Raw genomic sequence first — 23,565 nt, 5'->3', positions numbered from 1 at the left:
TAAAATGTGATTACAATGATCTGTCAAAACTTTTGCAATGGTATGAGGTACATTCTCAGGTAGGTGGAAGAAAGGAATTCTATGGGTTATTTCTAAAACAAACAAACAAACAAACAAACAAACAAACAAACAAACAAACAAACAAACAAACAAACCAATCAATCAATAAATAAATAAATGCTGTACTTTTCGTATATGAACCTGATACATTGTTCTTATGCTGTACAGTAGAACCTCGATTATCCGTTCCCGGAAACTACATTTTCCTGGATTATTTGTTCAAGTTATGTGGTCCCACGAGCATCTTAATTAAATCATATTGTAAAAATTCCATATTATCCGTTCCTCGAAGAAAAGATTTCCTGGTTCAACCATCCAGAAATTTCAGTCCCATCAGCACTAAATCCTCAACCAAGTGTCCCCTTCAAATTTGGCATACAATGAACATTTTATTGTATGTGGAAATGGGATGTTATGCTTTCATTGAGGGTGATATCTTACAAGTTTATGCCAACACAATCATATCTTCTTATAGAGAACTGGTTTGGACAGGCAGGGAGCACAGTATTGATTTTTCAATCAAATGGCCAGCTGAGTCATGTGACCTACTGGGAAACTTTCAAGGCCGCTCTAATTAGCAGTGCGTGTGGAATATTCTGGAGACAGTAATATCTAGAATTATGTGAACCTATCAGGTGAAAGTATGATGTCCAATTACGAGACGACATAGAGACACACCCACCCTTTGTAAATGCTTAAATACCTGTGTTTTAGGAATAAACGCTCTCTTATCTCTTATCTCTGATCTTCTGGTAGTCGTCGAGTGAAGCAGATTTTCAAGAACTAAGTTATGCACTGTTCTTCAATATTTTCCACGTGGTTGTGTGTAAGAACACAGTCTAAAGTTCTTGTATCAGTTTCAGCTTTTATCCAGTCAAGAGAGAAGAGGACCTCTACGTGTACAATAATATTGGCCAGGATGTTTCACCCATCGTCCGAAGGAGCAATCTACAGGATTATGGATAAAGAATTTGCTGTCAACATGAAGAACTAAGATGTAGGCATTATCTAACATGGAGAGATAGCAACTGGAAGTAGATTGCCATGTAAGCAGATTCGGTCACCGATGGAGAGATCCACTTTCAAAAGAAATTTAAGTACCATTTTATAATGATTTTTTCTGTTCATCTTTGTAGAACTAATGCTTACTTTTTCATTAATGGTAGTATTTCTATTAGATTAGAAAATTTTGACAATATTTCCATTCTTCCTTCCTATGGGTAATGGTAGTGTTGTTACATTGTGAGTGTATGATTTGTTGGACTCTATTACTGTAGCTGGACTGTGTGTGTCTTCTAATATGATTCTGAATGTACCTTCAACAGCTTAGAGTGCTATTTAAAAATCATTGACCTCACCGATAAAGATGATAGTTTTTTGAGAGTATTTTTGAATGTCTGAACTCGTGTGGGACAAAATTACATCACATTTAACAGGTTGAGTTTCAGAGTAAATTTCATCTCACTTACTTTCATTGGATTTTATGCGAGTTAGTGTCATCAGAGTCAGTGTCGAATTCAGATTTTTGTGAAATTGATATCCAGCAATAATAATGATAATAATAACATCGCATATCAGGTTAAACTAAAATTTAAGGGTCATGAGTTATAAATGTTAATTGTTCTTATTGTATAATGTTTAATGTGTGCTCTAGTAAGTGGGATATGAGCCTGGAATACGGCAGGAACCTGAGGGATTAATTATATAGTTTATTTGGAAAGTATGTGTCTAGTGAACCATGTCTTCTGCAAATTTTGGAGCACGTGTTGGGTGATGTGAGTAAGATTTAAAAGTAATAATAATTTTATTGTGAGTCATGAACCACAGGTCCGATGTTGTTAATGTTTAACCTATATTTATGTGCAGTATAGTAGTCGACAATTCTTCTGAATATTGAACCACTGATATTCTTGATGATCAATGTTGTGAGAACTCTGTTATTTCTGAATAAGTGATTGCCCATATTTAATTATATTTCTGTGAGGGTCGTGAGTGATATTTACCTGATACCATCATCTTAAAATTCCATGAGTAAGAGAATAAAAATTAGAATTTAATAGTCAAATTCCAGAATCTGATTATAATATATGTAAATAATAATTGTGTATCATTTGTGTGATTGTGAAGTGAGTGTAGTAGTTAATTACATTTTTCTGTGATTTGCTGAAATGTGGTTCTGACCTGGCTATGTGTTCACCATGTTGGGCCCAGGTTATTTCCAACATTGTTTGTGATGATTTATTTTGAGATGGTTAAAACCTTTAGTAAGTTTTATTTAGAAATTACATAAAAGTAACATTAAGGTACCAACCAAAAATGATTAAGTGCATAATATTTCAATCGTATGGGCAAGGTACCCAAAATTTGTAAAGATTGTTAATTTCATTTTTTGAGGTGTCAGGTAATGTGAATCGATTAATATCACATCTTATTCAGAGCAGTTTAGAAGGAGTCGTGGAAACAACAATTCTTGTGAATGTATTTAATGGTGATAAAGTCTTGAATATACATGCTTCAGTAAATTTATTTAATTAAAATATTTCAAAAGCATAGTTCAGAGGAACTCAAGCTAGATAAATGTAATAATGTTAATGGAACTTATTCACGAGATGGACGACAATGTTACAATATTTCTGACAGTATTTGTGAAGTTAATGACGCCACAATTAATTAAATTCTTCATAAAATGTAAACATTCTTTGTGTGAATGTAGACGCTATCACGATAGCATACGATAGTATTCAACAGCTTAGGACAGTCTAGGATAGCCTAGGATAGCATAAGGTAATTTACGAGCCATGGAAGTTTTATTGCTATTTAATTTTCTTGTAATGTGTTAATAATCCAACCATTATTAAGAGAAGGTCCTCCCCGCATAATTTTATTTCTTTATTCAAGCCAGATGTGGGCTAATGGATATTCGTTGTATATTTCAGTTAATCTCAAGCTTTGGTATGAGTGGAGAACAAAGGTGTAACATATCAGGCAACTTGTGGAGAAGAATTCTGAACAAAATCCATCAAGATTTAATTGTTAATTTTGTTAAATTTGTGTATGTTTGAGAGCAAGTTTTAATAAATGTCAAACCTGTTGTTTTAATTTTTTTTATTATAGTCAGTCCTTGTATCTTACCTGCCCTTTAAAAACAAGCAAAGCCCGACAGCAAACTGTCCACGACTGGGACTTTCGCTCTCCGGCTGAGCCGACTGGGAATAAAGGGGGCACAAGCATTTTTTAAGGAACTGTATCTCACGAAAGGATGGCTACAGCATACTTATGGATCTTGGCGTTAACGCCGTGTCATTGCAATAATTAGAGCAAGTACTGTACTGGAAAAGCGATTGGTAGTGAACTTGCATAAGAGACCATCTTAGCATCGCTTTTAGGTGGAATTGTTTATAGAATCCTCAGAAATCATAAAGCAGAGAGTAGCCACAACAACTGGAAAGAGACAGAGTGCATTTCAACAGCTCGACTTGAAGATGGAACAAGTTTTATAAAACGTTCATACTTGTATAATGTCCACATTATATCCAGAGTTAGATATTTATATTTTTACTTTTTATGATTGTATCGCTGAAAAGGTTTTCGGCACCTCCCTTAGGGCACTGTATAGTCACTGGGCTTTCAGGCAGGAATAAAAAATGCTCCTTCTTAACACAAATCTAGTATTTCAATATTATCGCATACAATTATGTTATTGAGACCAGAACAGATGCTGCACTTTACATACATAAAGCCACGGGAGGTCTTATTTAAGACTGAGAATTTTTCGTTTTTGTGTTAAAATGTCATAATAACTGCAGTTGGTTTATTTGCGCACGTTACATTTATAAAGTTTGTATCATTTTCCACTCATACTGTCTTATGCAGCGAGTGCGCTTTCCAACTGAGCTCAAGGGCATGAATAACAGTCATTTCTGAAGTTTAAAGTTAAAATCTTCATAACTGTTCTGTATTGAACTGAGAATCACAATACTAAAAAGAAAGTATAAAGGTTCCACCTTTTCAATACACTGTTATTAAGTTGTACCAATATTAAGTTACAACATGTTAACTTTGGGACCGGTTTCGACACATTTAAAGTGTCATCATCAGCCGATTAAGAGAACAGGGCAAAAGGACTAAATCATGAACAATTATAACCACAGTCCTTTTGCCCCTGATCATGCATCATACGGCTGATGATGACACTTTAAATGTGTCAAAACCAGTCCCAAAGTTAACACATTGTAACTTAATATTGGTACAACTTAATCACAGTGTATTGAAAAAGTGGAACCGGAACCTCTATACTTTCTTTTTAGTATTGCATTTCTGAAGTTTTGATGATATTTTTTCTCTTTCCAATTTAATTGTGATTAGTGACAGACAGAATTGAATATAATGCATTCAAGAACTTTTGAGAATCGATACTTACATTCCAAACCATATTCTGAAGTTCAACATAACCTTTAAAAGTCTATATAGGCCTAATTTACATGGTACAAGATTTCTAAAAACTGACTACCAACCATATACCGGTGACCAAATAACAATGGAAGATAAAGAAAAGGAAGGATTTTGCCATCATGTTGGGCACTTTTGTATCTAATGTGCTTTATTTTATTAGATTAGAGAATTACAAAATTCTTGTGATCGACTGTTGTTTGACTTGGCATTATTAGATTTTTCGAAGAGTTTGGCTAATCAAAGTTGCTGAACTGAAATAATTTTTTCATGGTAAAATGAGTATAAAGTATCAAGATTTTTAACTCGCGAACCGATAATTAATGAAGCCGGTCCCGTGGTCGAACTTACCTGCCTCTCACCAGGAGAGCCCGAGTTCGATTCCTGGCCTGATCAGGCATTTTTTTACATGGATATGAGGGCTAGTTCCAGGTCCACTCAGGCTACGATTACATTTAATTGAGGAGCTTGAGAGCCAGGAATAACTGCCAAGAGGATTCGTCACACTGACCACGTGTCACCTAATATTCTGCAGGCCTTTGAACTGAGCAGCAGTTGCCTGGTCTACTTTTTTAAATATTAACCTGATACTTAGATTTTATACTGGAAGGAAGAGATCAAACTAAGAGCAACAATATGCAAAAAAAAAAAAAAAAAACTGCAGAGAGCCAGGAAGCGAATGTCACAACAAGCTACTAACAGAGTGAGGCATGCCTATCTACATGTTTCAGAATCCCAGGAACATGAGGAGTCAACAATAAGTGTAAAAAATTAAATCATGCACATGCTCAACAAAGAAGGGTACAACGGCTGGTATAAATATACACACATACGAAGTGGGATAAGATTAAATTCATCTAGGCCCCTTTGTTTGCCTTCATTACTCATAGTAACAGATACAGTAGATGAAATTTATGACTGCTGCTAAGCAGACAATTTTTCAGTAGAGATAATGTCAAGCCATCTCACACAGGATGAAACAGTTTATACCAAATGAAAGTTACAAATTGACAAGTCAGATCTATACGGTAGGTGGTTATAAACCTCTCACATTTCATCACTAATGCCTTTTGGACACTGATCACAATATGCGCACAATAGACAGCATTCATACAACAATGAATTTCACTCAGCTAGCTGCCTTCTGCTATCAGATACTAAATCACAACATACGGTACTGAATCTGTTTTAATAGCCTCAGTATCACTACCAGACAATAGACTATGGGCCAAAATTCATGGATTAAAATTAAACCCATCAAAATCCCAGGCAATAACTACTGGTTACCGTAAATTACTTTGCAAACTCAATAAAACAGCATTACCACAGTTGTCCATAAGTAGTACTCCCATACAGTGTAGCCAAAATGTAAGGAACCTTAGTATAATATTTGACAAACATCTGCCCTGGTCTGCCTAAACTATATCTGCATATAGAAAAATATATGGAACGCCACACTCTCAGTAAATTCAAATTCACTTTCCCTTTAAAACTAAAGAAAATTCTTGTTGAATCACTCACATTACGCATTACTCAATTTGATTATTGCAATATAGTTTACAACAACCCAGGAGTAGAATGGGGAAGGAAATTACAGTGCACACGGAATGATTATGTGAGATTTATCTATGGGCTTCGTTCTGTTGACCATGTCACACCATACATGCGGCTCGGGTGGCTTTGACTGCAAGAACTTCATACTCTTTGCTTTTTGCATAATATTCTTAAAACTTCTTAACCAGCCTATCTCTGTGATTGCATCAAACTCCTCTCCACAGACCATAACAAAAATACCCGATCCTGCAGCACCATATGTTTATCCCTTTCTGTACACAGAACAACAATCTACACAAAATCATTCACCGTTACCACAAACCGACAGTGGAATCTCTTACCAGTGGACTTCAGAAGCATGTTCAAAAGCTCAGCTTTTAAACATGCCTGTGTCAATATACTATATAAACATGCACGAATCATCAAGTTTTGACCTGAAAACACCTCCTCCTACTTCCCCTTCATCATTATCTCCCTCTTCCTTTCACATATCTTCTTCTTCTTAATCCTTCTCCTCACCTCTCAACTGAAGGCAATATCTCGTATCTTCTTGAAATGATATAGATGTTGATTCCCATAGGGAACCTGAAATATTTGTCCTGAATGAGTAAATTTATATTACCAATATAAATGGTCCATTATTGGACATTATAAATTTTCCAGCTAACTCATTCCTGGTTGCCAGTGTGTTGCACCCGTGTGCTAAGTTGGGCTCATCAGTTGGTACCTAGCACACCCACCAAGATGCATGGCTAGGGCATACCGTGGAGGCCGGGACGGGGGAAGGTTTTCATTCCCCTTCCCGAGGGGGGAGGGGCGGGCCAACTAGAAGGTAACGCCTTCTCTCTGGCTAGGGGATTCGGCAGGTTTGGAAACTTGATGGAGTTGTGAGGTGGGGGAGGATAGGTTTGAATCGGTGAAGGAGGTGGATGAGTGTTGTGGCCTCTTGATGAGGTGGTTTATTGAGCATTACATTTGTACATTTTTTTATTACAGTACATGTTTTGACAATGTTCTGTTTACATTCCATTTGGGCTTATGTCATGTAGTTGTAATTTCCTTGAGTTACATTTACAATTGTTTGCTTACAGCATGGTATAAGTTATTACAATGGTGTTTCAGTGATATTTGGATTGTTACAATGTTGCAGGTTATAATTGTTATAATTTACCAGTTTTTCCAATAATAGTGGGGTTTTCTACAAATATAATGAGCATTACATTGCACAATTTTGGATTACATGTTATGACAGTGTTTTGTTTACATTTCATTTCTGCTTTTACCATGTAGTTGAGTTACATTGATTATATAGTTGATTGTTTACAATATAGTATGAGTTGTTACAATGGTGTTTCAGTATTATTTGGGTTGTTACAATGTTCCAAGTGTATGTTAATATTGTTATAATTTACCCTGGTTTTTCAGCAATAATGGGGTTTTGACAATACATACCGACTTTTACCATTGTGAGGTTTCACATCATTGGAATTTCTTAATATGTGTAATTATATACATGAATGGTGAAATTCTCCAAAGTGGTGTGCGATTTTTACAATTTGAATTACATGTTCTAACAGTACTCTGTTTACACATCGTTTCTGGTTCTGTCATGTAGTTGAGTTTCATTGAGTATACAATTGCTTGTTTACAAGTTGTATGAGTTGTTACAATGGTGTTTTAGAATAGTGGAATTTTCGATGTGGTGTGGGGTTTCGTCAATTTTACCATATTTACAATATTATAGACAATTTTACAATATGTCCACAGTTTAACATTTGTGTATACCATTTTTACAATATTTACACAGTTTTGCAGCTATGTATTTACAGTTTTGCAGTATATTATTTAAACAATATTGTGTTGCCAAAAGATATTTACAATATTTACAGTATGCAGCTGTTGGGCATCTTGAGCTGAAGAGCACCTGCTTCTGCCACAGATTATATTATATTAGTGCATTGCTTTTAGTGTGGTTATTGGTTGTACTGAGGGGTGGGAGGAGGTCAACGTTGGTTCACTTATTTTATGATTTGCTGTTTTTGGGTGTGTGTGGGGTGGAGGTTCTGGATATTCAAGGAATTATGGGAGATGGGGTGATGGGTTTGATGTCACAGCTTCCATATTTTCCTAGCTAGCACCACCTTCAGATGGGGGGAGAGCCCGGAAAAGGTGATACGGTGTTTGGGTGAAGTGGGGGGAGTGGGTCCACGCAGGAGTTGGTTGAGGGAAGGGTTGTCGCGGTCTAGGACTCGGCGAAAGGCTCGTTGGAATTGGGTGAGGATGTAGGAGTTGAGTGGTGGGAAGGGGAACATTTCCAGTATGTCAGCTGTGGGGTAGCGAAATGCGAGTTGAAGGGCGTGGTGGACTGTGCACCGTTCGATGGAAAGTAGGGGGTTGTATAGGTTCGGGTTGGAGTTTGCAACGGCTGCCCAGGTGGTGAGGCCATAGGTTATGGGAGGTCGTATGAATGTTTTGTAGGTGTGGAGGAGGAGAGTGGGTTTTAGAACCCACCGGGTCCCGGCTAGATGACGCACTGGACAGGCTCACGTGGCGGTCTTGGTTTTAAGGTGCTGGAAGTAGGGGCTGAAGGTTAGGTGTTGGTCGAATATGATACCTAGGTAATTCAGGGTGGGTTGTGTTCGGATAGGAGAGTTGCGGAACTGGAGTCGGAGGTGTTCTGGACTGCGGGATATGCTGGCTTTTCCACGTCTGCGCTGGAAGAGGATGGCCTGGGTCTTGTCGGGATTCAGTTTTAGGTGCCACTGGTCACACCAGGAGAGGAAGGTGTTGAGGTAGGGTTGGATGGTGCGGTTGATGACTTGGACTGAAAGTAAAGGGGCAAGGATGGCGGTGTCATCAGCGAATTGAAGGAGTTGCACATGGGGTAGTGATTGGAGGATATCGGCAACGAAGAGGATGAATAGTAAAGGGGATAGGGGTGATCCTTGTGGGACGCCGAGTGTGAGAGGGAAGGAGGGGGAGAGTTGGTTGTTGATGGAAATCTGGGTTGAGCGATTTGAGAGATAGCAGATGAAGCGGACATAAGATATGGGGAGGGCGAAGAACCTGAGTTTGAATAGCAGGGCGGGGTGCCATACGGAGTCAAAAGCAAGATGGAAGTCGAAGGTGATCAGGAGGGTTGGACGGGTGCAGTTGAAATTGTTGGAGGTGGTCTGAATGAGTTGGAGGAGTTGGTCTTCAGTGGAATGTTTTGAGCAGAAGCCGAACTGGGATGGAGGTAGCATATGGTGGGATTGTAGGTGGGGGTGACGGCGGCAGACTAGGATTTTGTCTAGGTTTTTTGCCAGGACTGTTATGAGGATTATTGAGCGGTAAGAGCTTAGGTCGGCTGGGGTGTTGCCTGGTTTGGGGAATAGGAACATTGTGGTGCGTTTCCAGGAGGAAGGATAGAATCCTATGCGGAGGATGAAGGTGTAGAGATCTGCTAGTAGGGATAATAGGATAGGTGGGGCATGGCAGATACGGAGGTAGCGAGTTTTGTCTGGGCCAGGGGCTGTGTTGCAGGATTTGGAAAGTATGGATTGGATTTCAGTTGGGGTGATGGGCACATCAAGAGGATGGTTCGAGAGGGCATCAGGAGTGTTGTTGGAGCCGTGTGTGGCCAGGAAAAGGTATCAGGGAGCAGTTGCAATCGCTCGGATGGTTTTGGAGTTCGTTCATTGCTCGGCGGGTTCTGTGGGTGAGGTTGAGGTCGACTATGAGTATGAAGTGGGGGAAGGTGTCACTGAGGTAGGTTATGAAGTCCAGGGGGAGGGGAATGTTGGACCGGTGGTATATGGTTGCTAGGTGGAGGATCCGGAAGCGGAAGTATACTGTGGTGATTACGGATTCTGGGAAGTTGAGGGGGTGGGGTAGAGTGTGGAGGTGGGTCGGGAGAGTTGAACAGATGGCTATAGCTGAGCCCCCATGGCCTGTATTGTCGGGGTGATTGGCTCAGTGGATGGTGAAGCCAGGGAGGTGTGAGGACTGATGGGGATGGAGCATTTTTCCGTTAAGGAGAATGGCATGGATGAAGTGTTGGTTGGTGAGGGCTTTGAGGTGTAGTCTTTTGGTTTGAAAGGACTGGATGTTGAGGAAGAGGATGGAGATGGGACCGGGAGGCCGGGTGCATCGTGTTGGGTTATGGTCCATGGTTACACTAAGGTTTCTAGGCAGGTGAAGCGAAAGTGGGTGTTTAGGTCGGAGTGGGAGGTTTGGAAGTGGTCGGTGGAATGGATGGATGTTCAGGAGAGAGACTGTAATAAATCGGATTGTCTTCGAGTGGTGGGGGAGGGAAAATGGATTGAGTAGTTTGGGTGGGGGAGTCAATGGTTCGGATTGGGGTGACTAGTTCTGGGCGGTTTTTGGGTAGTTGGGGGCAGGCTTTGCATTCAAGGGAGTAGGTGGGGTGGGGTGGGGTTCTCTGTAGGTATTACATTTCGGTGGGAGTTGGATGTTGGGGCACCGAGAGGTGGGGTGGGATTGGAAACAGTGGCTGCACACCAGATGATCAGCGGTGCAATGTGCTGTGTCGTGTTGATTATAGGTTAGGCACCGCTCGCATCTAATGGGTTGGGGTGCTGGTGCGTGGGAGGGTTCCACCCTATGGTGGTGCCTGAATATCGATACCCCATTAGCAAGGACCCGATCCACGTCCTGGGGGGTGGTTAGGAGTATCTGAACCATGAAGGTGGGCCCCGAGCTGTTCCTAATGCGGAAGGCTTTCTGGACTGGGATGCCCTCCGCATTCAGCTCCTGGACAGTAATGTCTTCTGGTATATAGGGGTCCACCCCACAGACCACCCAGCTGAATAGGCTGTGACGGGGGGCGAGGGAGGGATTTAATTGTAGGTGGGGAGAGGGCTTTCAAGGGTGCGGCTGAGGCGAAGTGGGCTGATCCCACCGAACCCGTGAGCCGACGTGCGGCATCCTTCCCATACATCTTTATTATAACCCCATTATTGGCGAGTCTGATGTCTGCTATTTCTTCCCTAGGAGTTTGTGAAAAATTTTCTGTGGATTTTGGAACTCGGATGATGGCTGTAGAAGAAGGAAGGCATGGGTACCGGATAGGGCTTTTTGAAGGGTCCGGGGGTTTGAGATGGGCCGTCAGGCCCTTGAGAGGGGGGAGGGAATTCAGTGCAGGATGAGGTGTTGGGAGGGGGAAAGGGGGAAGTGGTGTTATTGGCGTTTGATGACTGTTACCTCGCTGGTATCTTTGTTCACGGTTCTTGGTCCCTGTTTTCGTTGGGGCTGGAGATTGGGCGTTTGGGAACAGGGTGGGAAGATTCACGCGAGGGGACTGGGGTTATAGGAAGGTCGTGGTATCTGGATGTTGAGAAGAGCTCGCTACAGGAGCACATAACTGGGTTGGAGTGTGCCTGGCTATATGTGCTGTAGTCCATGGCAGCCTGTGAGATGGTGGTGGTAGTAGTGGTGATGGTGGAGCACGTGGTGGTGACAGACATTCTGGAATGTTCTGATTCACTGCTTGTATGTATGTTCAGTCCGCCAGTGATGCCGCTGGTAGGATCCTCAACAGCTCTGCCATCAGCTGTCATAGATGGCCTAGGCATCACTGAAGAGGCGTACTAGGGAAATGAGGAGTGAGGTAGTTTCCCGTTGCTTTCCTCGCCGAGCCAGAGTTGCTATTACATATCAGGCATGATTCACTGCTTACTTCTTCAGAATATATATATTCACTCTACACTAGACACTTGCACTGCACTGATTTTACGGCCGGACTTATGAGCCCCCTTGATCGAAATGTGGTGCTACGAGACGTTGGCACCCCTGAGGGCCCTTAGGTGCACCCAGTTGGTCCAGGGACATCTCTGGCTGCCCTCTATAAGCACCTGCACTAAACACTACTGTCCTGGGGTGAGAGCCCCTGAGAGGCCGCGCAGTCCATCTGTCTGAGCGCGTTTTTAAGCTCCTCTGGGGAGCCACGCCAGCTTAAGGTGTAGGTGCCCTCGCTGGATGGAGAGAGAACAGGTAGGAGACAACTTACCAGGCTTACCAGAGTTCGCTGTAGCGCTGCTGTCTGCTGTAGTGAGGCGTAGCAGTACCGGAGATCCCGCTGGCTGGCGCATGTAGTTTGGAGTAGTCCGCTAGACTGCTCTGGCTGGCGAGAATCGCTGACATAGAATTTTAGCAGAGAGATGCCATGGAGGCCACTGCATAGGCTACTTGGAGCCACCGGCAGTGCCAATGCACTATGAGACTCTGCCTCATTACCAAAAATTGATGCCTACTTGGCCATCAGATGATATAGATGTTGATTCCCATAGAGAACCTGAAATATTTGTCCCGAATGAGTGGGTGTTAAACCCTGAAAATTCTCGTCGTTTCTGAGCTGACGATAGGTGACAGCCAACAGCAGGTGCCGGGCTACGAGAATACTTACTTTTATGCACCTTGTATTTCCTTGATTATTGATGGAATTGTGGGCAAAATTAGGAGTTCCAAATGATGTAGTCATAGAATATAAATTATCGCTGCATCTTTCTTTCTTTAAACCTTCATGTATTTAACAAAATAATGTCGGATTTGTAGAGCTATTTCCTGGAGCTCTGGTGCAGATGTCAACATGGCATGGCATATTCAGATGCCGACGGCTACCGATAATATAGTGATTAATTATGTACAGACTGGTTATAATAGGTACCAAGTGACAGTGAATTAGATATTTCTAATGATTAACGGCTAACAGTAAATGGGGAGTAACTGAGAAATCCTTGTATAATTGAACCCAATAAGTACACAAAAGGCACAAACAGAGCATACAGTGCTATACAGTGCTTAGAAAGACTATTAAATGGGGCCACAAATGGTATTGCTTTGAAAGTTATCGTACTTTACAGTAGTTAGTACATGTTCCAAGTTTGAGGTCAATATCTTGAATAATTCTTGAGTGCAACAGTGTAATTTCTTTCTTGGAGGCCTGAAGTATCCAATCTACATGGGGTAGCAGCCTCCATTTGTGGCCCATCGTCAATGTGTTAAGAAAAAGGCCTTTTTGACTGAAACAAAGTATATCCAAATCTTGATGGATGGTGGAGAAATGATGATTAGCTTCATGAATTGTAATACCGAGTTTCGAAACCTCTCCCTATTTGTCCAATATACATACTGCTGCAATCAAAACATTTCAATCTATACACACCTGAGCATGTGAATTTGTTAACTGGATTCAATGAACTGGGGTTGTAAAATTTGTCAAATAAATTTATAAAATAACTTTCATAAATTTTGTAAATTTTACCACTCATTTGTAACTGTACAAGAGTACAATCTCCAAATTTTAGATAAGGAAATTGTCGTTTACAAACATTTCCTAACCTGAAGTTTGGGATCGTACTCTTGTATGGTTAAAATACTTCCCCTTGATTTGAGATAATTGGAATGCTGACAATTGAGCAAATCACAAATATAACAGGCATGTCTGATAGCTCAGGCTTGCCTGACAAAATGAAAAATATATACAGCACATTACTACTACAGTGCCCTCCCGATAATTTGCGTGCGGATAATTCGCTTTGTGGTTAATTCGCGGGTCTTGGAGAGTTATTTTTTTAAAGTATTAATTCTTACACCCACTAATCATCACGCTGAGTAAAATTATCTCTGCCTAGGTTAAAATAATTTTAATGCAATGCGTGGAGACAAAATCATTGGTATTTGAGGAGACTGGACTTCGTTTCTCTACGATGTAGCAGTAGGCCTATATGTACACTGCTGCCAGAATGCTGCAAACTTGGAAACATTCGAGCATGTTGCTGCGCATCGCACCTCACAGATTAACGTAATCTTGGAAGCAGAGACAATGAAACAGGAATGCACCTGGAATTTACCCTCCCTTTCCCCACAGACCAAGGTCACTGAACTGTAAGCCAAGTGAAGGGTAGGTGCACCGGCAGCGAGTGTATTGTAGGCTACTGTACTTGAGAAGTGTGAATGGAGTGCAGAAGTCTTTTCGAAGTTTTGAATAAGTCAATAGTAAGAGTTTTCAATATGAGTGGTCGAAAAATGAAACATAAAATGTTAACCATCAGTGAAAAACTGAAAATTATAGAAAGACTGGACAAAGGTGAGGCATCATCAAAGTTAACCTGCGAGTTTGGTGTGGGTGAAACACCTGTGAGAGACATGAAGAAGCAAAGGGAAACCCTCATCAAATTTTCTGATAATTGTGATTGCTCATCGTCCTGGAAATCAATGAGAACATCGGATTATGCAAAACTAGACAAAGCCATGATATGGTGGTTAATCAGAAACAAGTGAAAGGTATTCCTGTGTCTGGTCCAATGTGTGCTGAGCAAGCAAAACATTTTCACGATGCTCTTGGCTTAGAAGGCGATTTTAAAGCGTCTTCTGGCTGGCTTATGTGGTTTAAGAAACGCTACGGAATATGAGAAATGGCTATTCACGGAGAATGTCCCAGCACAGACACGGGTGCAGCTGAAAAGTTCGCACAGGAATTTCAATCATTCATTGAAAAAGAATAGCTTGACCTTAGGCAACTTTACAATGCAGACAAAACAGGGTTGTACTGAAAATGTTGACTGTCCCGAACATTAGTGGTGCAACAAGAACTGTAAGCCCCAGGCTGCAAAACATTCAGGGGAAAAATAACCATTATGGCATGTGCTAATGCAAGTGGGGATCATAAATTAAAATTATTAGCGATAGGGAAATCCAGAAAATCCCGGTGTTTTAAAACGAGAGAATGTACCTTTGCAGTACTACCGTCAAAAGGCAGCATGGATGGACACATAGATATTTCAGGGCTGGTTTCACAATCATTTTGTGAAACAAGTGACAGCCTACCTAATTAAGCAGTTACTGCCAATCAAAGCATGCTCTTGATTGACAATGCACCTTCTCATCCACACAAAAGTGAATTAAAGAAGGTGATATTTATGTGAAATACCCTAATGTAACTTCTATTCTCCAACCTATGGACCAAGGTGTTATTGCTGCTTTAAAGAAGAACTACAGGTCATCTGTGTTACAGCAATTGGTTGAGGAAGGCATCAATATTCCAACATTTTGGAAGGACTTCAGTTTGTTGGATGCTCTTCACCCACTCAATAAGTCATGGGACAAAATTACCGCTACTAAGTTCACACGATCATGGAAATCTGTTCTAGGTGAAGAGCAAGCATTTGCCAGCTTCAGTGATGATGATATTTTGAAAGGGCAATGTAGTCTCACTATGATATCATTACTGAAAAACCTGGATAAATGCCAAGATGCAGAAGAGAGTGACATTATTGAGTGGTTAGACGTTGATAAGGACGATTATGGTTTCAGACATGAAAGTGATGAGGATATTGTACGGAATTTGATGGTTGGTGAGGAAGATGGAGATTCAGATGATACCGAGTGCAGGAGTGATGCAACGGAAACTCCAAAAGTTTCCCACAGCCAAGCTAGTGTCTCTATAGACACACTTATCTCTTACATAAAAAATAGAGATTAATTTTCATTTTCAGATATTGTTTTCTTGAGAAATGTACAATCCAGAATTAGAAAAAATGAACAATCATCTAAGAAACGAAAAGTGATGACCAATTTATTTTTTTTGTTAGATACGAATGTTGGCATAATCCACATGGCATTTTGTAATTTTTCTCTAGTGTGTCTTACAATACAATGTGAAGCGTTATAATTATTTTCTGCTTGTTCATAAAATACATTTAATTATTTTAAAGTATGGTTTTGTTTTTACCAGGCTTAAAAATGATTGCGGATAATTAGCGGTTTTTGATAATTCGTGGAAGTGCGTGCATTAATTACCACAAATTATCGGGAGTGCACTGTATGACATACTACCCATTATCTTACATAATGCTTTAAGTTATGGATGTTACAGGTGCCAACGGTTCTAACCTGATCATCAACAATCTGATATGCATATTCCGCACATAAGATCCTTCATACATTTGAAAAGCTTATGTATCTCTCTCTGTTCTCCAGACAATGGATGAAAGACCTTCACTCTCCTACCTGAAAACTATCCCCTTGGTGTGGCTGCTTTTCCCCCTTTATCTCACCCACCTTACATGCTTTGGTGTTTGTCAACTGGATGACATTTTCAGAGGTACCTTCTCTGCAGAGAACAGACCTACCATGGTTGCCAACCTCACACAAAAGCTCTCTTCCCTTCCTTTTGCACACAACTTATACAGAAATACAGAATGTCATTCAGAACACATACAAATTTCACATTTAAAACATCCCTCCTCTTCTGAAAACATGCCACAATCCCACAACTTACATCAATACTCTTCCACACAGCATCAAATCATTCATACTACTTTCTGCATCAGATATTTCACTCAACATATGTTTGAATCAACTTCCTGTTTTCTCATACACATTGCCACTCTCACTTTCCTTGAACTTTCTCCACACCCCCAAATAATCTCCAACACAATCACTCCTCATAAATTCTTCAAACCCTGAATCGCTATAATATCTACAACCCCTCTTATGACTCCCATTATGCACAAAATGTGACTGAACCTCCCTTTCACGAAAGCTTTACCCACAGCAGTAACAGTTTTAGTCCACGCATCATCATCCACTCTACTACCAGATTCAATCACTTCAATCTCTTTGTCGCAACTCTTCTCACACATTTCCTCACTCACACTTGCCCCCTTACTGAAAGTACTACTATAATACACCTCGAAATCTCCATCATTACTATTAAATTCCCCCAGTATTACTCCATCTTCCATACCTTTCAGCTCAGCTCTCACTTGCACATTATTCATGTCATCAACACCGTTGCTCTCAACCCCCTTAATGGAAGTTTCATTAATCTCAAAATCATCACTACTCTGACATATTATCGATATAACATTAATCGCATCATTTACACTAACATCCACAATATCAAATATCTTCCTCAAACATGACTCCTCCACAAATCACCTTCACCACTTTCATGAAAAACTTCCTTTTCAATTTCTGGAACTTCCTCAAAAGCATCGATTACCAAAGTGCTATCAATACTAGCACACATTAAGTCCTCCGACAAATCATCCTTAATTTCTTAACACCCCTTACCCCCAAAATCTCTCTGATCATCAATTTTCTTCCCTACATTATCAATTATCTCCCCTAATTCACTTACCATTTTACCATTCTAATCGAGTCCCTCCCTTACGATCTTACCCCTCACAAAAATTGCCTCCCTTAATTCCTTCCCTTGATTAGATATCTCCACCTTATCTGTTCACTTCTTTCAGCCATAAAATCCATTAACAGTCCCACCCAATCATTATTATCCCACCAAACTACATTGATTTTCCCCAGTACTTCTTCCCCTTTCTCTCTCCATCACTGCAGATAAGAAACAGTTTCCTTAAATGATTCACTCTTATTACTATCTCCACTCTGTACACCTGTGTTTAAGCTGTTACTATAACTACTTCCACTCACAGACATTGAACTCATTGGTATTTCTCTACTCCTTAATCTCAAAACATCAGATTCACTACAACTCCTTCTCATAACCTCTAAATACAATCACTTCAACACAATTACATTATTCTCCAATGCATCTCTCTACTTCTTAACCTCAAAACATCAGTTTCTCTACATTTCATTGTCATAACCTCTAAATACAATTACTTCAACACAAGTGTTCCTAGTTTGCCTGTGCATACCTAGATAATGAGCAAATTTGGACCTTATTCATGCCTCACGTTTTGGTGCCAATTGTAATTTATTGGTGAAATAGAAACATGATATGAATATAAATAACAAAATTGGGTGCTGCCTGCAAAAGATTTACAGGAAAAATTGACTCTGTAGAGCATGAAAGAACTTCTCCCAAGGCAACAGTCATCAGGCTGATGAGGCTCCAAACTTGCTTCATTACCATACCTGCTATTATTTAACCCTGAAAATAAATGACCATTTTTTCTCACTCCACCAGTTCCACTGCATGAATTTACTCCCGGAACAAAAATACAACAGAACAAAACAAACACTAACAATTATCATCACGTGATGAGACATACTCGTTTTGCCGCTTACAAAAATGAACATCTACAAACATCTAAAACTTACAAAGAAACAAAAAACTATACATCATTCAGAAGGCTATGCTTCAAATTAATGGTATCCTATGGATAAGATGACTGTCCATTCTTAACCTTATATACATTAGCACAACAGCTTCATCACCATGGAATCTATTTATCCCAAGTTATAACAGTATGTTAAAACAAACCCAGTCACCTCACTATACTCTGTTAATCAAATATCTTCACCATGTAAAAAAAAGAAAAACTTCTGTGGACTAGATGCTAGACAAATGCCACATCAAATCAATCAAAGAACAACCAAGCACTGAATACTTGGCCTACAATTTCTTCTAGCAATAGTCAGTTCTATGCACAACAACACATTATCTCCAGATTACACCTATAAAAACACTACCCATAGTGTACATTTCCTCGGAGAGGAATAATCCACAGTCTGACTTACAAAAGAACACTACCGGTATGTAGTGTCTTCCACTGACTGCTCACTGGGAACTTGTAATTACCAATTAATGCACTCATCATGACTCTGTAATGCTACAGTAATGCAACCGTAAAGAACTCATACAGCAAAGACTTCATAGTGGTAATTTTCATCAACAGCAACCGCAACGGTCATGAACAGTCATAGTAATCAACTCAGTGCACACGTGTATACGTACATATAAGCTTGCTCCACATGGCTTAGCATCTGCCAAACGACCATTGGTAGCAATGTTCCCACTGAAATATCTTCAAGCACCTCTTGGTCAACACAACCTCGTTCAAAATCGGAGCTTTTGGATTGGTTACTGAGCTGCCAATCTGCAAATAGCGATCTTGCACATTCATCCACATTGATGAATTACCATCTTCAGCATACTCTTCCCGACTGTACCCCCAGGTTTCTAAACCACTTGTTGCAACACTTTTAACAGACTTCAACCGTCTATACTGATACAGTCACTGTTTTCCTTGTTGCATAATCTTCACTGCTAGGCCATGTGTACAAACTCTTACCCAAACAGAAATGTATACAAACTACAATGATGCAAATATGCAATATTCTCTAACTGCAAATTCTTCTTACAATATAATATTCTTACATCTTAATTTAACAAATTCACATGGTATTCGCTACTTTATATCACAAATTTTTTACGAAAATTCTCTAATCTAAAATTGGGAGGTCATACTTTTGTATGGTTACAAATGAAACAAAACAAAAATCATTGGGATTTGAACGTGGAGGGCAAAAGCATGAAGCTGCGGTGATAGCCACTACGCCAACACATCAGTTGAACATGTTACGCTCTAAAAGACACGTAAAGCATGTCGGAAACTTCAACTGTTATCTTCTCAGAAGCGGTCAAGTGTCTACGGATAAACCGAAACGTGTTCACTTAGTTCGGCCCCTCTTTCACTGCATAAAGTTTCTGGGAATTCGGATTGTTATTCTTGGTGGATTCCTCTCGTGAGTAAATCAGTAAAATGACAAAAAATGGCACCCAATATGGTAAGCAATAAGCAATATGAAACAAATTGTATCTTATTCCCAAGCAGGACAGGTTGGCAGGCAGTGCAGACGCTCACAACTGAGGGAATCTGGAAGTGACATTATTTACCAGTTCAGCCGATTAAGAGGGCTTCCACTAAATACAAGTGGGAAGAAAGGGTAGCCTGTGACCCTTCAAAGAATCAGAATATGAGAGTACATAAAATTAGGGGATATGAAAGGTAAATATAAAAATGAATTATACGGGGCGATCAAAAAGTTTCTGTTTGATGGCCATACAGTCCTGAATCAGGATGCCAATCAGACAAAATCACCATGAGCATGGAGGCACTCATCCCACCGACACACCATGTGGTAAAACACTGTGTCCTGCTATGTGAAGAAGTCGGTAACCGCCTGCTGCACATCCTCGTCAACAGGAAGCATCGACCCTTCACCCTTCAAGGTCTTTTTGAGAGGATCGAAAGCATGATAACTGCATGGGGAGAGATCAGGACTATAGGACGGGTGTTAGAGTGTTTTCCACTTGAGTTGTTGTTGTCCATAATGGATGAGGCTGGCCTCCCAGATTGATCAGCATCTTGTGTCGAAACGTGACCCACACGGAACTTGGTGCACCATTCCACAATGGTGGTTTTTGACAGACATGCTGCACCATACACAGTCTTCATTACCCAATGACCGGGCGGGTTGGTCGTGTGGTGAGGGGCGCGCAGCTGTGAGCTCGCATCCGGAAGATAGTGGGTTCGAACCCCAATGTCGGCAGCCCTGAAGGTTTTCCATTGTTTCCCATTTTTACACCAGGCAAATGCTGGGGCTGGACTTTAATTAAGACCATGACCGCTTCCTTCCTATTCCTAGGCCTTTCCTGTACCATCATTGCCATAAGAATTATCTGTGTCAGTGTAACATAAAGCAAATAGCATTCTCCAATGGATGTCCACCGGTGTTTGCCCTTCAGCATCCAAGAACAGAATAACAACACGTTGGTCCTGTTTGGACACATTTGGTAATAACATCACCATAGTCCACATGGCCGCGTTTAATGCACGCACCTCAGCACAAATCGACTGACACACAATCCCTTTGCCTACATGTCCCTGCTTATATACCCACATCGCAGTCGCTCTACTTAGCATGTCCGCTGCAGCAACACCCCCAAACGGAAACTTTTTTATCACCTTATATATATGTCCTAGTCCTCAAATTGTCTAACAGCAATGGGTTCAGAGGAGAAAAATGAATTAGGAAAGTTAGAGACAGGAAAGATGTATGAGAGAAACATGGCACAAGTCACAGCAATATCAGAAAAAAACTGGGATTTTATGATAACTGCACATCTCACAAACAGTTGCTTGGTACAGGTGTTGACTACTTACTTGCAACTTTTTTCTTCATGGCCACAATGGTTTTCATCTGAACCATCAGCACAATCATGGTTGCCATCACATTTGTGGTGTTTCTTTATGCATGCACCATACTGGCACTGAAATGCTGTTTCTGGGCATCTGGAAGGCATAATGGTAGGTATTTGTTTAAACATGCTCATTGAAAAAATTTATCAAAATAATTAACTAAATATGCAGCACATTGTATGTTTTGTGAACATATGGTGATCAAGACTGAACACAAGAGATTTTAAGATACTAAAACCAGATGTAAAATTGGCAAAGTAATAGTAATAATTCAAGTCCATTTAAATACCGTGTTCTGACAACAGTTCTAAAATCTTTAAAAGGGGACAGATTTCTATAAAATTTCATGTTTTTTCTTGCTTTATTTCTAAGAATGTTAATATGTATGTGTAAGCCTTCCAACAGAATTTGTTGGAGTATGGAATTTGCTTTAAAACTGATTTCAAACTGTGACCTACAGTATTTAAAGACAGTTTCCCAGATGCAAATACAGGAATGAGGCGCAGTCCAATGACAATAGTGAAAATCTTCAAGTTGTTCTCTGTATGAGCCTTACAAACAATCCTGAGACACATGCAAAGTTGGTGTGATTGGGTACAAGTGTACTTGCAACAGCTCCAAATAAAGCATGGATACATAACCATACCTTAAGGAAACACCATACCATTCAATGAAATTCTGAAATAGTCATAGTCCACTTCCTCAGAAGACAAAATGTTTACATATTTAACTACTTTTTACTCATTATTTCCAAGAATTAATAAGCATAGAAATGGTTCTTTTTGCTACAACAATCTGGGTGACCTACTTATTGAAGGTTTCCCAAGCTTGAACAAGGGATATTTGTAACCTATGAACTGCTGCATACTGAGAATTTTAGTCATACTTTGAGGTTTTATAACTTCTACCATTTTTGAGCTAAATCAATAATATTTCTTTTGGTATCTGAAAATATAATTACTCTATTGTCTCAACATTGGACTGTTTTGTTTTGTTTTCTTTTCTTTTACTTCTGATGTAACAATATGAAAAGGTGTCAATGTCGTTATTATGTCATTCAGCTTTTTGTCTTTTCATATATTTCAAATGATTAAATTTTTTTCAAATTCACATCTAAAATTGTTGTGTATATTAGTATGCACAGTCTATCTAACCTAAAAAAAAACTAATCAGTAAATGTAATCCGTTTTTTACAGTCCTAATTAAGAAAAGTTTGACATTGTATGATGAATTTAGAACATTTGTGTAAACAGAGAAGCATATTGCGCCTTCAGCAGTATCATCATATCTCTTTCCTTGATTGTTTTCCTCTATTTTCAGTGATGTTGTCGACCTATTTGGACACTGACTTACCATTGATCAGTGTTTATAGAACGTTATTGTTCAGAGAATCAAGACACAGTGATGCCATTATAGTTACGAACATGGTAAGAATGCGCATAGAATACACACTTGCTACTCTTCATAACAAGCATTCATATTTTATCCAGCATTGGTAAGTGGTCCTATTTAGCAGCAGTATGGGGAACATGCAACTCATGAGGTTCAGAGCACTCTAGCCGACTTCTCTGAGTTACCGTGTAGCCTAGTGCTGCGAGATGGGAATGTAAATAGTGAGCATGGAGGGACTGTCAAGGGATATTACTATTTATGGTGGATTTACACCCTGAAGTGAATCAAGTAATGTTACAAATTGTTTGAAAGTAGCCATGTGAAGCATGTGTATGAACAAAAGAGCATGCTATTTAGTAGAATATGTGGGAATATGATATGGCAGACAAGTGTCAATCTTCCAGCATACGAAGTATCAATTGAGGGAGGTACTGCTGATATACAGAATTTTTTTCTGAAACAGATGCTAATAAATATCATAATTAGTTTTTAAAGCTGGATGACAACAGGAAGGCTATCAATGTAGAATGTGACTGTGCTGCTGGAGAATCAAGCTCATGCAAGCATGTCTGTGCAATGGTGACATTTTGCAATGAAAATACAGGGGTCATTAAAATCAATTGGCCTCAAGAATGAGGTAAACCTTCTCCCCAAACATCAGGTGATAATAATTATTCTATTCAGTATATCAATAAATTTCAAAGAGAGCAAATAGACACTTTTCTGGAGATTTTAGGAGCCATTTTGAGACAATTCAAGCAAATTTTAATTTGCAACTTTGGTGAGTCTCTGTAGTTATAGTACTGTTTGAAATAAACCAACTGATTTGAATTTCTTGGTCTTTTCAGGAAAACAAAAATATATTAGTCAAGACAGCTGATGAAGTGTTCTCCGTTAAGAGAAGCAGATCTTGTAATGGAGGAGGGAAAAAGTGAACCAGTTAGGGTTATCGGCAGCCATTTACAGGATATCATCGAAAAATGCTGTTGCATAGTTCAGAAAGAGCAAATAAAAAAAAAAGCAATGACACTTCATGTTTCAAATCATATTTTTTTACGTAGGTACAGTTGACAGCAGACTAACTGTAGATAATTTATATTATGACTATGCACAGTACAGATTATTGAAGCTGACGTCA

The 23,565-nt window shown here is 39.8% G+C and overlaps 1 protein-coding gene across 1 annotated transcript in view; it reads right to left on the bottom strand.

Moving 5' to 3' along the window:
• The window catches only part of LOC136865388 (modular serine protease), a 200,649-nt gene extending 179,406 nt beyond the window's left edge, over positions 1-21,243 (bottom strand). Inside the window, exon 1 of the mRNA XM_067142403.2 lies at positions 21,000-21,243. Coding sequence (XP_066998504.2) covers positions 21,000-21,169 — 170 coding nt within the window. The 5' untranslated portion in view covers positions 21,170-21,243. The remainder of the gene's footprint in view (positions 1-20,999) is intronic.
• Positions 21,244-23,565: the final 2,322 nt, after the last annotated feature.

Source organism: Anabrus simplex, chromosome 1 (assembly GCF_040414725.1).
Source record: "Anabrus simplex isolate iqAnaSimp1 chromosome 1, ASM4041472v1, whole genome shotgun sequence".
Taxonomy (NCBI): Eukaryota; Metazoa; Arthropoda; class Insecta; order Orthoptera; family Tettigoniidae; genus Anabrus; species Anabrus simplex.
The sequence above is the reverse complement of the archived record's forward strand: the minus strand, read 5'-3'. Positions and strand labels throughout refer to the sequence as shown.